The following is an 18472-nucleotide window of genomic DNA, read 5'->3' on the forward strand; positions in this document are numbered from 1 at the left end:
TTTTATTTAAAAATAATTGTAATTAAGTGAGTCAGTGAGTCAACCCGTTTACCCACCAACTCGTGGTGGGTCGGGCTGAGTTTGAATTTTTTTGGCTCGCTAATAAATGAGCCGGGTTGGGTTGGCTCACTAAGTGACCAACCAGTGGTGGGTCGGGTCGGGTCGGGCTGGGTGACCCGTTTTGACAGCTCTAGTGTTTGGTGTAATGGGATGAAGATGACGCTAGTGTGATGTTCCTGTCTCCTCCACTTATGTCAGAATTTTTTTAGAGGTGTAAAGTAATTTAATGATGAATAAAGTGAGTTTACTTCAAAATTAAATCTCTATTTATAGAGTTTAAAAGAATCTGACCAATTAATTTACTTCTTAATGATCATTAATGCAAACCTTAATCACTCATCAATAGCTGTTGTAATATTAATTGCGCTTTAACTCTGCTTAACTGTCATTAAGACCTAACGACTATAAAGTTATTTTTTGCACGTCTACCGCTCAATCTCTCGATCCAATATGTCATCATACCCGATCAGCCAGCTATAAGTTCAAAGTAACAACTCTATTTGAAATTTAGAGTTTAAAATTATTTTATAATTATCCTTTAATACACCTAAAAAAATGTATATATTAAATTATCGTTGAATTCAACTTGTAAGTTATGTAAAACTGTTTAAACTCCCGAAAACAATACTCATTAAAAATTTATTATGATTATTATGGGATTTGACGATTTTGAAGCATATTAAAAATAAGGTTTAATCTCATTAAGAAGTCTCTATTTTTGTCCAAAATCTTAAATAGGTCCCTTTTCTTTTTGGCATATCAATTAGGTCCCCATTAATGTAAATTTGATTCAATTAGAGGTTTTCCGTCAAATTGACTTAACGGCAGTTAAATATTTAGTTACGTGGCATGCACAATTCAACAAGTAATGACATGTGGCATTTTTATTAATTTTTTTTAAAAGCAAAGGTAATATCAAATTGAGGGAAGGGCAAAATTGGAAGATGAACAAATCACCAACCAGGCCCAAGGACCTTCTGCTTCCCAACCCAGGGGTTCTCATACTCCTATCCTCATTTCAGAGACACTGCAGAGTCTTTCTTCTCAAAGCAAAGAAAAACCTAGGGGCACCCATTTTCGTCGTGGTTCATGTGTCGCCGACGAAGACGTTTGTTGCCGAAACTACTGTCGGGCTACGCCAGAGCTTGCTGTCTTCACCGTTTTCCGCCGATTGTGAGAGAATCGCTCGTCTTCCCGTCAACCACCAGCAAGGCCAGCCACCGCAAGCCACGAGATGGGTGTCGCCAACGTCACCGACCGTCGCTAGGGTCGCCGCCGGTCACAACTTCAGGCCCACCCTTCCTCTTCCTTTTCCCGCACGAAAGAAGCTCTCTCGCTCCTCCATGTCCCGTCTTTGCCTCCTCAATAAGGCTAGCCGCCGCCATCTACAACGGAAGGCAAACCCTTCACCGCGGCTCAACCCTTCTCACTCACAAACCACCATGGCTTGACGCCCTAGCTACTAGACGACACCACGCTGACCTGCAATCCCGGCCTGCGTCTTTCCTCTTCTCAACGGTGACTTGAGTGCCATTATTGATGGTGGATGACCAATCCTCTCATCTCGTTGTTCCTTATTTTGCTTGGGTTGATTTCATTATGTGGTGCCTTTCTTCCTTAAGGATTTGACTCTTCTGTTGATGGTATTGTTGGGTTGTATTATTTTTTCTCTGGATACTGATCGAACTGCTTGTTCTTTATTTTGCTATATGCTTGGGTTGATTTCATACTGTGGTGCCTTTCTTCCTTAAGGATTTGAATCCTGTGTTGATGGTTGGGTTGTATTACTTTTTCTCTGGATACTGCTTGAACCAAGCAATTCATTCTTGTTCATCTTCCACTTTTGCTCTTCCTTGAATCCGATATCATCTTTACTTTAAAAAAAAAAAAAAAACTCAATAAAAAAGTCACGTACACAAGCATTAAACTGCTGTTAGGTGGATTTAACGGCAAGTTTAAAATTGAATCAAATTTACCGGGATCCAATTGATACACCAAAAAGAAAAGGGACCTATTTAAGATTTAGGACAAAAATAAAGACTTCTGATAAGATTAAACCTAAAAATAACTTTAAATAATCAAGTTCATTACAACATTTTTTTCGATGTTATGTCAATTATTTTTACTTGACCCAATCAAACGAACTACTTTTTAATCACATGGTTTATATAACAAATAATTTTAAATAGTATAACAACAAATTTTAAAGAAAATTACCCAATAACTAATTTTAAAAGTTGGTCAATAACGGGAACTGATAATGATTCAAAAAATACGATTTGATTTAGATTATTCTCAATAGTAAAAAAAATATGTGCAACGAATATAATTATAATAGTTTAGTTCAAGTTTGAGGTTTAAGTATATTTTCAAAATTTAACAATGTAAAACATATTATTTTAAAAAAAATTAAAGATTAAATGATAAAAAATCTACTTTCACGGAACATAAAATCAAATTATAATATATCAAAATGACACAAATATTATTTTATAACTTAATTTTGTAAAGTTAAATTAAAATTAAAAATTTATCTTTCTTAAGAATAAAAATAAATAAAATTTTATTAGGAAAAAATTCAAGCCTATGAATATATTGAAACCAAAGTTTTGGTAATAAATTTTATGATTTCTTTTTTCAGTGATATTTTCCTTGAAAATTTTTAATTTTTGTTAATTGAAAAAATATTTTTATGTTTAGTAAAAGGGTTACATATGTTTTTAGTCCCTATACTTTGGGACAATTTTGGTTTTAGTCCCTCTTTCAAACTAAGGTACAATTTAGTCCTTCAACTTTAGAAAATTCTGGTTTTAGTCCTTTTTGTTTTAAGCATGTTTCATTATACCATTTGGATTGTTTACACTCTTTGACAAAAATTTTGGTAAAATGGACTAAAATCAGAATTTTCTAAAGTTGAAGGACTAAATTGTACCTTAGTTTGAAAGAGGGACTAAAACCAAAATCGCCTCAAAGTATAGGAATTAAAAACATATTTAACCTTTAGTAAAAATGTGAAGTTATTATTTATAAGAAGATAAAAAATTGCGAGCTCATATTTTAAAGGATTAAAAATAAAGAAAAAATTAACACGATCCAAAACTATAAAATTTTTTAATTTTATAGAACATAAAATTAATAATTTTAAATTTTAGAAGAATGAAATGAAAGACAATTTTTGTAGAGATCAAAATACAATGTGTTTTTGGATATTAAAAACATATTTATGTTCAAAATTTTTGTTTCAATATATATCATAGCATAATGAAATATAAAGATTTTATTGCATTATATTCAAATTGTTTCCTTCTATATGTCATCTCTTTTCATAATCAAGATAATTAAATAATCAAAACTTATATTTAAAACTTATTATTATTTCAGTGGTCCCCAATAAATATAATATGGTATTGAAACAAAGAAGACAAGGAATCACAGTCATCTTTATCCAACATCAGTGACAATGAAATGTTCCAATCTTTTACGTGTGAAACGAGTTATGTAGGAAATCAGCTATTTACTTATATATGAATTCTTTCAATCAGTACAATTCTTTAATCTTTAAATTAAAAGTCCGTTGAATCAACGGAAATATTACGGTTTAATTAAATTTTAAATCTTTGATAAATTTTTATATTTTTAATTATTTTATATTAATCTTTCTTTTTGTTAATTGAGTCCTCAAAATTTTTAAATTTTTTGGAATTGATTGTTATTTTGTTTCGATTTCTCATCTTCAAATTATGAGAGACTTTTATACTTATTAAAAACATATTAAATAATAAGATCTTTATATTTTTATGTGACTTTCACATAATCATCTATTATTGATCCATCTTGTTGATGAGAATATATTTTTTATTTATAATATTTTCAATACGATTAAAAAGTCCTTTTTATTTTATATTATTTGTAATATCATTATATTTTATTTACATATTCTCACCTTTAATATATAACATAACAATTATGTTGAAGAATTAAACTGCATGTATTTAATTGAAAAGTATAAAAATTTAAAGTATTCAATAGATCAAAAGTTTCAATTGAAATTCAACTGAAAATATCTAAATTAATTATAACTTTAATTTTTTAATTATTATAAAATAATTTTTGAGTAATTTTAACCTTAAAAATACTAATAAATATGTGTGTGAGTATTATAGAAACTGATTCTAACATTGACAAAATATTTTCATATTGATCAGACATGAATACCAATACTTAAATTTTTAAATTAATAAAATAATTACTCAAACTTTCGACATTAATTTTTTTTTTATTAATATCATACTTTTTTATTTAAGGTCAGAAATAAATATGTGTAAAGACGCAATCGTGTGACTTTGATTTGATCCCAATTTGAGACGCTACACTGAGTGGTAGTTTGTGAGAGTCCACACGAACATTGACCAGAAACCAGACAAAACAAAATACCATAAAAGAAAAAACCGAAAGACATGAACGTTGTTGCTTTCTCTGTGAATGTCACACATAAAAACAACATTGATAAGTCACCATTTTGCTAGAATTCTGGTGTTCACATACTGTTTCGCAAGTACAAGTCAAAAGCTTACTATTGATGTCAATTATTGATCATTCTTTGGAACACTCGTAAAGGAGAAAGGAGAAAGGAGATGGAGAGTTACGGTCTGTTTGGAAGAAAATTACTCAAACAACATATCAGAAATCACGTCCACAGATTCAATTACACGGTGATATATTTGGTAGAATGTAAAAACAGTAGAGCTGTCAAAACGGGTAACCCGGCTCGACCCGGCCCGACCCACCACGGGTTGGTCACTTAGTGAGCCAACCCAATTCGGCTCATTTACTAGCGAGCCAGAAAAACTTGAACCCGGCCCGACCCACCACGGGTTGGTGGGTAAACGGGTTGGCTCACTAGCCAATTTAATTACATTTTTTTTTAAATAAAAAAAATACAAACTTTCTGTAATTTAAATTTAAACAATTTTCACTCCCAAAAAAAATTATGTTAAAGACAATTCAAAATAATAATAAAAAGTACAATATAATCCAAATGTCATTCAAAAACAAACACAAAAAACATACAAATAAATTTATTATATTCATCATTTTTTGTTCTTGTTGTAATCCTTGACCCTTNTTCTTGTTGTCTCCAAATTCACTAATAAAGATTTTTCTACTATCAGAACAATTCCGACAATCAATAAAAAAATATTAGTCAAAAAAAGAGAACTAGTACTCAACAATATCAACAAAAAATTAATAGTTTAATCTGTAACATAATTTTCCAAATTCAAAGATATCAAAAAGAGCTTGTTCAAATAATGTATACTCAAATTATTTAAATAAAATGAACAAAATCTGATACAAGCATNTCAGAACATGAAAAAATCATTTCATGTCTTCAAATCCCCTAGAACAAAAAACAAATTCGCAAACCCCTAATTTTGTCATTATAGGGTTTTTGAAAATAAAAAGAAAAAGAAGTGAGAAAACAAAAATATGGAGAAAGGAGAAGAAAAAAGGAAGAGTGTTTTATCTACTCCTTGAAAAATTTTAGTGAAGTGAGGGTCAGAATAGCGTCAAATGAGAGCAAGTACAGTGAGAGTGATTTGTGAGAGCAGAGATTACTTTTTTGGTATACACAGTGAGTGAAAAAAGTGTTTTATTTTTTAGGGTTTCATAAATAAAATTATAAATTAAAAAAATAAAATTAGGTAGGTGGGCTGGTGGGCCAACCCGGCTCACCACGGGTTCAACCCGCATGAGCCGGGTCTAAATGAGCCGGGTTGAAATCTGACCCGCATATAAGTGGGTTGTATTTTTCAAACCCAACCCGGCCCGAACCCGTGACGGGCCGGGTTGGCTCGCGGGTTGTGACCCATTTTGACGGCTCTAAAAAACAGTGTATGCCTATTTTTCAGTTGGTACATACCGAGTTTTAGTGGACAAAAATATCTTTATATATCATGGATTCTAAGTTTTAAGAATAATGGTATTTTAATAATTTTTATTCTCAAAATTAGAAAAAAAAAATTCCCCAAACCCGTACTCACCTCTCTGATTCCTCTCAATCATCTCTCTCACTCCAACCTTTTCTCTGTCATCTCTACTCTAGCCCCAATTGAAAAAAATCAAAAACATTAGCTGTTAAACAATTTCTTACAAAAAAAAATGATTTTATAATAAGTTTTTATTTTATAATTTTTGTCTTATCTAATTTTCACAAGCATAATGACATATGAAGGAATTGGTAATTTGCCTGAAAAAAAAATCAGAAACACTCGCTGTTAAACAATTTCTTACAAAAAATGATTTATAATGAGTTTTCATTTTATAATTTTTGTCTTATCTAATTTTATCTAATTTTCACAAGCATAATGATATCAAAGGAATTGGTAATTGGCCTGGAAAAAAAAATCAAAAACACTCATTGTTAAAAAAATTCTTACAAAAAATGATTTGTATAATGAGTTTTCATTTTATAATTTTTGTCTTATCTAATTTTATCTAATTTTCACAAGGATAATGACATCAGAAGGAATCGTTAATTGACCTGGAGGTTTTCTAAGAGATGATGATTCAACATCTGCAAATGATGAAATTAGAGAGGATAGTGAAGATGATAAAATTGAAGAGATCTTGAATGAACCTTTGCCTGAAGACAAATATGCCAATGATTCAACTCTTTACAAAGGTAAATTGTTTAACGACGAATATTTCTGATTTTTTTTTCAGTTGGATCTACCATAGGATGAATAAGAAAATGTTGGAGTGAGAGAGATGAAAGAGAAAGGGTTGAGAGGAATGAGGGAGGAGAGTAAGGGTTTGGGGGTTTCTGATTTTTCTTTTTAGTTTTGAGAATGAAAATTATTCAAATACCCTTGACTTTAAAACTTAGAATCCATAATATATGAGGGTATTTTTGTCTACTAAAACCCGATACACATTGCTAAAATGTACCAACTGAAAAACAGGCGTACCTGCGTTAGCAAACCCATATATATATATATATATATATATATATATATATATATATATATATATATATATATATATATATATATATATATATATNATATATATATATATATATATATATATATATATATATATATATATATATATATATATATAGTTGTTTTGTTCTAATAATTTTTGTAAACTATTTATAACTATGAAGATATATTGTAGTGTAATAGACAAAGTGAGTCATATGAATGCGAATACTACGTAATGTATTGGATTGCACATATTATTCATGTCCATATTACAAGTGGCTGAGAAACAATAATATTTGGATTTAATGAATTTTATTTTTCTTCATCGTTTAGAATTCATATACACTAATTAAAATCATGTGTCTTGTGCAAAGATTCAATCTCATGTTCCAATTCCTGAGAAGCCCCTTACTTTTTCAAGGAAGGCACTTTGTGCAAAACATCTAATCAGACTATACAATAGTGTGTAGTTATTAGGATTTAAAATACATTATCACATATTAGCTTAGTTGATTTATAGTTATTTGACTTTTTACATTATGCTTTAAACATTAAGTTTTGTAGATATTGACTGTTGTGTTGAATCTGTGTTGTAAATATTATGTTTTATATGTAGGTCTGTTTTTGTGATAGTGGATGTCACAAAAACAGACCTGTTATTAAAAAAATCACAAAATATAAGCCTCGATTGTGGCAAAAATTGAGGTAGAAAGCAGACTATGGCCTCGATTCAACCACAACCGCTGCCATAGGGTCGACCAAATTTAAAAAAAAAAAAAATTAACTTAAAGAGCTATGGCCTCGGTTCTTGCTTGAAATGTTGCCATAGACCCACCTTATTACCTTGGTTGAACCGAGGCCAACCCCTCCCCCCCCCCCCCCCCCCCCCCCCCCCCCCCCCCTTACCCACTTCCGCCATTTTTTTTCTTCTTTACTACTTCGGTCACTAAGGAACCGAAGCTGAAACCCTTAGTCTATTGCTTTAGTTGGAACCGAGGTCAAAAGTCCATCATCTTTTACCTCACCAGTATATACCTCGGTTTGAAAACCATTGCGTATTGTAAAAAGCAACAACCGTCTTTTCCTTTTGCTGCACTAGTGAAGGAATTATATTCACTTCTCTTAGAGCGACGCAGCAGAATGGTTAACGCGTTCAACAAACCAAAAGGGGGATGAATTGCTTTCTTATCGCAAATCGTTCTTTTAATAATTTTCTCATAAATATAAAAATTCCTCTAAACAATTAAAGAGTAAGGAAGAGAGAAAATTACACAGGTAAATTTTATACTGGTTCGAATCAGAGAAATCCTATGTTCAGTTGTTAATCTCAACCGAGAATTAACGTTCCATTAGCACAAACCTACAAACTGTTACAATCACAAAGAAAATATAATCGTTTAAGGTTAGAACACCTCTCTTGTTACCCCCAAGAGGTGAAAAACACTTCTCCTGTAACCCACAAGGGATGAACACCTCCTTTGAATCTTCACAAAGGATGAACACCTCCTCCGAATGTTTCAAGAAGGATGATAGACTTTCAACTCAGTAACAACAACAACACTCAATCACACTCCTTGTGAAAGTTCTCGCTCTATGCCAACAACAACAACACTCAATCACACATCCTGTGAAAGTTCTCGCTCAATGCCAATACGCCAAGTTCTCAAAACCACAACACAAGGGTTCAACAAACCCTAGAACACTTATCACCACACTCTACAGATAAGAATTTAGAAAATACACTTCTTGTATTTTTCATATTTTCGTATTTTAGAATGAGAGCCCAATCTAATTTATAGAGATTTCACTCAATGATACCTCCAAAAATCCGTTGTCAACTAATTAACGTGTGATAATCAATTATCCAATTATGGTAATTGATTATGCATTTAATGAATGCACAACGGTAAAAAACTAGCTTAAAATATTTCATAATTGCTCGTGATAATCAATTATGGCAAGTCATATAATTGATTATTGATAACAGTTGTCAAAACGGGTAACCCGACCCAACCCACCACGGGTTGGCCACTTAATGAGCCAACCCAATACGACTCATTTATTAGCAAGCCGAACAAATTTGAACCCGACCCGACCCACCACGGCTTGGTGGGTTAAACGGGTTGGCTCATTGGCTCACTTAGCTTTTTTTCACCCTCTTCTTCTGAGATTCTTATAACATGTTACTTTGATCGATCAAATTGAAACAATCATAATTGGACCAATTGATATAAAAGAAAATGAAACAAAAGAACTCTATTGTTATATATTCTAAGCTATCAAGCATAAAATTTTGTCAATTTAGTTTAATGAGACATATACAACCGTTTGACCAAGAGACTACATATACCCGTTAAAACAAAATATATAGCAAAGGGGAACTTTTGGATAGACACCAGCACAACGCAGCACAAAAAGCTCTATAGCAAAGTAAAGGTTGTGCGTTTTGAATAATTAATTTAATTTCAATAAAAAAAATTGGATTTTAATAATTAATTTGATTTCAATAAAAAAAAATAGGATTTGAATAATTAATTTGATTTCAATAAAAAAAATAGGTGGGTTGGTAAGCCAACCCGGCTCACCACGGGTTCAACCCGAGTGAGCCGGGTAAAAATTGGCTCGCATCAAAATTTTCACATTTTTTTCCAACCCAACCCAGCTCAAACCCGTGATGAGCCCGGTTAGCTCATGGGTTTCAACTCATTATGACAACACTATTGATAATCGATTATTATAAGTTGATAATCGATTATCTTGAGTATAAAATGAGGTTTTATAATTTAAAATAAATTTTAATGTAACTTAAGGCAAACAATACATAAAATCAAAGATAAAACACAACCTATACATAAATCTACTAAATTATAAAAGCTTTAATATAAAAGCAAGTCTTCATGAAGATTTTCATACAATAAAAACACTTGAAACTTGACTCTGAGAGACATAATCAAAATTTTTGTTCTTCAACTCTATGCTAACAACTTCTAATACTCAAAACTCTTTTTTTCTTATATATATAACACCAAGAAAAATCACTCACTCTAATATTTATCATAAGTCTTTCGATATAACACTAAAAAGAAATAACACCAATAATATATAAACCTAGAATTGACACCATTCCAATTTGAAACCTTAAGAAATTAAATTTATAAATTTTCCTGTATAACTCAACTTTTTCTTTTTTATTCAATATAAGATTTATTGTAAATTGAACTCACAACAATATTATATATATATATATATATATATATATATATATATATATATATATATATATATATATATATATATATATATATATATAATATTCACATGTCTCGTTACTAATCCCTTAAACTTAGATTCATGCATTCCTAACTCGCATTTATTCAAAATTAATGTTGTTTATAATTTATATAAGTTATATTTGAAATAATCTACTTCTTACGTGTTTGTGCGGTTGGAATGATGATGTTTGTCTTAAAATAATTAACGATGGGACCAACCCTAATAGTCAAATCCCAAGTATAGTCCAGTCACAGATCGTGTTCTCACTCTGTGCAAGACGGTGAGAGTTCAGTGTTGCTCTTTCACGGGGCACTACTCATCAACCTTTCCTACCACATTCCTTCCAAAGCCACAAAAGCAACTTACGTACCAAAAATCCAAACACTTCAAATCTAGTACTTCAATAATCAAATTATTATACTAAGGTGTCATTGTTTATGTTGGATTCACTCATTTAGCCACAATTTACATTTAAAGTAGAGTTGTCAAAACGGGTAACCCGACTCGACCCGGCCCGGTCCACCACGGGTTGGTCACTTAATGAACTAACCCAACCCGACTCATTTATTAGCGAGTCAGAAAAACTTGAACCTGCCCCGACCCACCACGGGTTGGTGGGTAAACGGGTTGGCTCACTAGCCCATTTAATTATATTTTTTTAAAATAAAAAAATATAAACTTTCTGTAATTTAAATTTAAACAATTTTCACTCCCAAAGAATCATGTTAAAGACAATTCAAAATAATAATAATAATAAGTACAATATATCCAAATGTCATTCAAAAGCAAACAAAAAATACATACATATAAGTTTTTTATATTCATCATTTTTTTTTTGTTGTAACCCATGTCCCTTGTTCTTGTTGTCTCCAAATTCACTAATAAAGATTTTCTTAATATCAGAACAATTCCGACAATCAATAAAAAAATATTAAAAAAAGAGAATCAGTACTCAACAACATCAACATCAACAAAAAAAATAACAGTTTAATCTGTAACATAATTTCTCAAATTCAAAGATATCAAAAAGAGCTCGTTCAAATAATGTATACTCAAATTGTTTAAATAAAATGAACAAAATCTGATACAAGCATGTCAGAACATGAAAAAATCATTCCATGTCTTCAAATTCCCCAAAAAAAAAAAACAAATCGCAAACCCCTATTTTTGTCATTATAGGGTTTTTGAAAAAAAAAAAAGAAAGAGAAGTGAGAAAACAAAAATGTGGAGAAAAGAGAAGAAAAAAGGAAGGGTGTTTTAATTGTTCCTTGAAGAATTGCATTGAAGTGAGGGTGAGAGCACCGTCAAATGAGAGCAAGTACCGTGAAAGTGATTTGTGAGAGCAAATGTTACTTTTTTGGTATACACAGTGAGTGAAGAAAGTATTTTATTTTTTAGGGTTTCATAAATAAAATAATAAATTAAAAAAATAAAATTAGGTAGGTGGGTTGGTGGGCCAACCCGGCTCACCACGGGTTCAACCCGCATGAGCCGGGTCTAAATGAGTCGGGTTGAAATCTGACCCGCATATAAGTGGGTTGTATTTTTCAAACCCAACCCGGCCCGAACCCGTGACGGGTCGGGTTGGCTCGCGGGTTGTAACCCATTTTAACGGCTCTAATTTAAAGTTTCCCAAACCTAGTGTTCACACACCACACTAACCTTATATTATATATTAGGTATTTCATCTAATACGTGACACACTTCTGATTTAAATTTTTTAAGGACGAATGGAAATATTAATTTGATATATGAATGTATAAAAACTATGAATTAACTTATCAATGGTTTCTGGTTTAGTTTTTAGATATTTTAGATCGACTAAAAGTAAAATAAAATATCCTATCCTAATTATGTTTATTGGATCGATCTTATTATTCATTAGTACTATGGAATCTTTTACATATAACTAATTACACACACGAAATATATATGTTTCAAAATGAATGAGCTGATCCTACCAATTTATGAGAATGAATTTTGATTTCAATAAAGTATGTTTTGGTAGATTAATAAGGAAGGAAAATTGTTATAAATTAGACTAAATCTCAATTCTTAGATATAATGTGATTTTAGAGACTAAATTAGAATTTTTTTATTCCTTTAATATAAAATTGATAACTCTTCATACAACGATCTAATTACTCATTTACCTAGTAATTAAATTAAAAATAATAATAGGAACAAATCTCTTCATAAAATAACCTTTTGAAGATAATAAATTTAGATTTTATAATTAAAATTATTATGATATCACAAGTTATTCTATTAAGTATGTTAGAATATGGAATCACTTATTAGTAAGCTGATATTCCAGTACTATAGTATTACAAATTTATGTTTGAGATGTCTAATATTATTGTTTCTACGTGAATGAGTCACAAATCTTATGTAGTCATACACTATCACGTGATAGTGTATTATTTATTGAAAGTTTCACATCAACTTGAGATAAAACCAATTTATAATATATAAATACGTGCAATAATTATTTTACAAATCAGTTTTGTGGGATTGAGTTGGCCTTAAAGTTCAATTATGATTAGAGTCTAAAAAACTGAATAATGAATATGACATTAACATTAACTCAACAAAAATGATCGCAATTGAAACTTTCTAAAAAAAATTGAAGAATTAAATTGAACTAAAAAATAATTAGGAACCTAAAATGAATCAAACTAAGAAATTTAAAGGTAAATTATTTTTCTAATTTTTTTTTCATTACATAATCAATATTATTTTATATTATAACAACATTTCCTCATTCAACTTTCAAGTATTTGTACGACCAACTAGGTCTCTTATGTTACGTGACTATAGATTCATAAATCACTCAACGCGTATACACTTCACTATCTGCAATGTGTACATAATTAATAATCTTATGATTTAGACATATTAATTAAAAAAAATTATTAAAACCCCTTTTCCATTTCCACTTCCCTTAACCCCAGGAATTAAACACAGGATAAAAAAAATAAATGATATATATGTCTGCCGTACGACGGAAGAATTGACTTGGGAACAAATTAAAAAGTGTAATATCATATCATATATGGCATCTGGCTGTAGAAACCGTAATCAATACATCAGTCAAATCCAAAAACATAGTTAATTTGCTAGTTTTATTAATTAATTAACTAATTAATTATGTATTGCATCCTAAGTTCCCATTGTCCAAACGCGTCCTCCTATGGAATATTCAAAACATCAGATCCTTCGAACGTGCTTCCGCCATACCCTATATATAAATTAACTCCTTTGTTCCAAAGTTCTCGACTTGGAAAAAAATCCAAAGACGCACCGAATTAGTCAATAGTCATATACACGTAAACACCAACACAGAAAACCTAAGCAAGTAAAGTGGTGGTGCTCATGGTCATTGCCACCATGGCATGGCGTAACAAGGCGGTGCCGGAGGAAAAATCCCTCGGAATCAACGCCTTCGACGCCGGAAAAACCATGTGCCGCCTCATCTCCCTCTACCATTCCCTCTCTGACCAAGAAATCGCCAAGCTCCACCACAAGGTGATCAAATCGAAAGGCATAACCTACTTGAATTCCCAGCATGAATGCTTCCTCCTCAACCTCGCCTCCGCGGAACGCCTGGAGGAACTCGACACGGCGGCTGACGCCGTCTCGCGGCTGGGCCGGAAATGCTCCGACAGCAGCCTTGGGCGCTTTGACCTTGTTTACGCCGACCTAAAGCTCGGTCTTATCGATCTCCGGAAGTTAGGTTACGGTTGCCGCAACAGTCTTAAGATGATCTCCAAAATGGAGAAACTTGTCTCTTCGACCAGGAGTCTTTATACAGCCATGGAATCCATGGCGAAACTGGAGATTTCAGAGAAGAAGAGGCAAAGGTTGAAGACTAATGATTATAACAACTTTACGAAAAAACACTTGGAATACTTGGACGAGGAGATAGAACGTTGTAGAAAACAAGTGCAGCATTACAAGGAAGTTTCGTTGTGGAACCAAACATTTGACAAAACCGTTGCAATGATGGCTAAGGTAGTTTGCATTGTATACGCTAGAATTTGTTCTGTTTTTGGAGGGTACATTGCCAATTGCAGCTGCTATAATATAAATGGTGATGGAGACAGTGAAATCGGTAGTTGTTGCTGCCTTTTGGAACACCGTGAGTTGTACAAGAAGAACTATTGTCTCTACGAGGAATCACTTCCCAAGGGAGTCACAAGGTCGGGTCCAATCCCAAAGGGTAGTAGCAACAAAACCGGTACGATTCGTTTCTTGAACCGTGGATTTGATAGCCCAGTGAATAACGGAGTTAACAATAGGGTTTTGAGGCTGGCGCCGCCGTCCACGGTGGGCGGGGCGGGGCTTGCGGCGAGGTACGCTGAGGTGGTTTTGCTTGCGGAGCAGTGCCTCCACGCGCCGGCGACGATGGGGGCAAGCGGGCGGGAAGCGTTTTACGGGATGTTGCCGGAGAGGATGAGGCGGAAGGTGGCAGCGAAACTGAAGGGGCGGTGGCGGAAGGGGGAGGAGGGGGAAGCTCTGGCGGAGGGGTGGCGGTACGCGGTGGAGAAGCTGCTGGAGTGGCTGTCTCCGGTGGCGCACGACACGTTGCGGTGGCAGGAGGAGAGGAGCGTGGAGACGGCGAGGTTTGAGGTGGGGACGACGGCGCTGCTGCTGCAGACGCTGCATTACTCGGACTTGGAGAAGGCGGAAGCCGCCATTGTGGAGGTGTTGGTGGGTTTGAGTTGCATATGTAGGTGTGAGAGAACATGAAATAATAACACAAGAGAAACTATTATCACAAACCCTAAAACTTTTACATGATTCAAGATCACTTAATATCCAACTAGTCTTGAATTAAGAAGAATGGTTATAATATTAGTAGGAAATTGAGATATGGTAAAGGAAGAAGTTTGAAATTTTATAGTATGGGGATGAACATGTGTATTGGGTATGGTTTTTTTAGTACATTTGATTAATTTGATTCTTTGATTTATTTTTTCTTATGTATAATTGCTTGTTAGTGTTGATAAATATGTTAGAAGATAGTTTAGCATAAATCCAATTGGAGCAGAGTTGGTTGCTTCCCAGGTGCAATAATGATTGAGCAAATTTAGCAAAGTGGGTTTGGCAAAATATTGATAATTAATGATAAAGTTGTGATCTATGATGGATGATGGTGAAGTTGAAGACAGGGAATTTGAGAGGATAGTGTCAGAACAGAGATGAAACTTGAAACCAAATTAGGCAGGGGAAACTAGTTGCATACCTGGGCCCATTCAAGTTTTTAATGATTTTGTATCCTTAAAAGAATTAAGAAATATTTAAATAGGATTATCTATTCAAGTAAATTTGTTATTATTTTATTAAGTGTTGTTTAGGTGTGGAGAGAATGAAGAGTGTTTATCTATAAGTTTTTATTTTACAATAGAAATACTCTTTTGTTGGTATAAAATATATATAAAGTAAAAAGTATTAACGTATCATCAATCAAGAATTAAATGTGTTTCAATATTTAAATTTTAGTTCAACTATGGGTCAAATAACTACTTCACTAAACTTTAAGATATTTCAGGTGATATTTTAACAATAGATAAAGAGGTTTATATCTTTTTATCACTTTTATGTTTTAAAGATATATGATTTGTAAATAGAAAGACAAGTACAAGACTAAGTTACTCAGGTTTTTAGGCATAAAGTATTGTTCAATTTGAATTAAAGCCCTAGCTCTTGACCAGAATAAATTGGCACTCATAGTAGAATTCAGTAAAATTAAATCCTAGCTCCACTCATCATTCAAGCAACAACAATACGAAGACTACTCGGAACACCACACAACTAGGCAAAGAGGGAAACGTAACATTCAATTCGGGAGTTATCAACTAATCATTTCTTTTATTATAAATAAAAATGAATTAAATCATTTAAATGTTCTTAAATAAAAACTCGAAACAATCATTTACAATCGTATTAAAATATTAATAAGTTCAACAATTAAATAAAAGTCAACCATATTAAAAAATAAACCAAAGAAATGAAATCTCAATTCTCTTAGGATCCTCACCACTTTAACTATCAATGTAACTTCCAGTAACATTATATGCTCTCATACAATAACACAAGTTTTACGATTATCATAAATAAAAACCATAACCACAAAGAAAATAGAAGGGTAAATTAATAAAATAAACATCAAATCATTAATATAATATTTATAAAATAGTTACTAAGTTTTTATCAGAATTCCATCACATTAATTCATAATGAGTCTATAACAATGAATATAATAACCCCTCATACATTCCCTTAAGTACCAACGAATATAACAACGAATATAATAACCCCTCATAAGTACCAACTCATTAGGTGTACACCACTTGTTGATCAAAGGCAACTCGTTCCTATACTAACCACCACTCTAAACTTGTGTCAACTTCTGTACTTCACCTCACATTCTTATTTCCTAAAACAAGACGATTCGAGTGGTCCTCCATTCTAGCTCCAGTCTTGTCTCCCTTACTCCCAAGAGTCAGAGTCTTACGAGCGAGACATTCATCCCTTTCCATACCCCATCGAAAGAGGAAATGGTAGCACTCGAATCTCCAGTCCCTTCTGCTGCCCCTCAAGGACAAAAAGACCTATCTCTTCCATTGCCTCTTAAAGATGAAGAGATTTGTCTTTCTACTCTCCCACAAGAAGAAAGTTACAACCCAGATTAAAAATGTATCGATAGAAGACATACTCAATGATAATAACCACAACAATTATAACAGAAGTATAAAAGTCAACCAAGCATATAAAAAGCCAATTTAGTATTACCACACCCTCCTATTTTCAATGTACACCCATCAAAAAGATGAGAAACTCATATATCTTTCCAAAGTGGACCCCACATGGGCACACACTTAATGCATGACATGCGTATTCCATATACAAAGAAACTAAAAACCCATGAGCATAATACTTAGAACGATAACATAAATAAAATTATGACACATGGCATACATCAATTAAATGATGGAAAGGCTCCTAATTACTCCATGTACTCTAGTCTTCTCCTTCACCTATAAAAGGAGAGGCACACTTTTGTAATCCTTAGAACTTGATTGAATGTAATGTCCTCTTGTTAAAATTGCAAGGCTTCTCTTCTTTAGTTTTCACCTTATGAAATTTCTTCTTCTAGACTTCTTCATACCTTTTCCTTCACGGTTGGCCTAACCTCCAAGAAGGACATCTACTAAGACCATACAACACCAGCATCTTCATCTCTTCATCTTTATTTGCTTCTGTTACTATCATTGTTCATATGAAGTCCACCCTTTGAAGAAGCTTCATCAACGGACTTGGAAAATCATGTTATGTTGAAGGAGCATCCTTAAAACAATCTCCATCATTTGGTATCAATATGGTCACTATCTTAGAAGTCTTCAAGAGATAAGTGTCTGAAAGTTCTTACCCATCTTGTTTACCCATTTGTGTTCTTGTGAATTCCTTGTTGTTTCATATTTTCCAATATGTCTAATATATGTTTTGAGTCATGAGTATGTGTTGTATGTTTTGAAATATTGGTTCAAATTAATTGTTCTTCTTGAATCATCCATGTTGTGTGCCTAGAATTTCTATTTTTTCTATTTGTTTGTGTGTAGAGTTTATGAGTTTGTGTCATAGGTTTGGATCATCTTTTGAGTAATTTTATTTGATTTTATGATCCTATTATTTTGTTCTAATTCTTATATATCCATATATCTCATCAAATCTTTGTTGAACTTGAAATAAAAATTGGAAACATTGTAAACTTGAAGCCTAGCCATTTTCTGAAATCTAGTGCAAAGAGTTGTTTTGACTTTTATTTTCAAAAATTAACTGCAACCCGATTAGACCTTCAAATGCCACGTTTTATATGTCAATAGAAAGCTCTTTGAGTCTATTTTTCAAGAAAAAAGAATCATTTCATTTAGAGATCTTTAGAAAACCTTATGGGTAAAACATTGAGCAAAGGTCAGAGTTGTTCAGTTCCAGCGTGAAACTTCGGATTTTGATGTTTTGGGTTTTTTTTTTGGGTTTTCTTTGAGTTTTATGAGTGTATTTATACTTGTTATTAGTTCCTAAACAAGTTCTTAGTATTAGGTTTCCATTGATTCATTTTTTTAGTTGTCAAAAGATCATTTGCTTCG

At 32.5% G+C, this 18472-nt stretch overlaps 1 protein-coding gene across 1 annotated transcript; it reads left to right on the forward strand.

Moving 5' to 3' along the window:
- Positions 1-13343: 13343 nt before the first annotated feature.
- Positions 13344-15326, forward strand: LOC106773722. Its single transcript, XM_014660466.2, has one exon. The coding sequence runs from the start codon at positions 13695-13697 to the stop codon at positions 15069-15071; it is 1377 nt and encodes a 458-aa protein (XP_014515952.1). The 5' UTR covers positions 13344-13694; the 3' UTR covers positions 15072-15326.
- The last annotated feature ends 3146 nt before the right edge of the window (positions 15327-18472 follow it).

The sequence above is a fragment of the Vigna radiata genome, chromosome 9 (genome assembly GCF_000741045.1).
Source record: "Vigna radiata var. radiata cultivar VC1973A chromosome 9, Vradiata_ver6, whole genome shotgun sequence".
NCBI classification, from domain to species: Eukaryota; Viridiplantae; Streptophyta; class Magnoliopsida; order Fabales; family Fabaceae; genus Vigna; species Vigna radiata.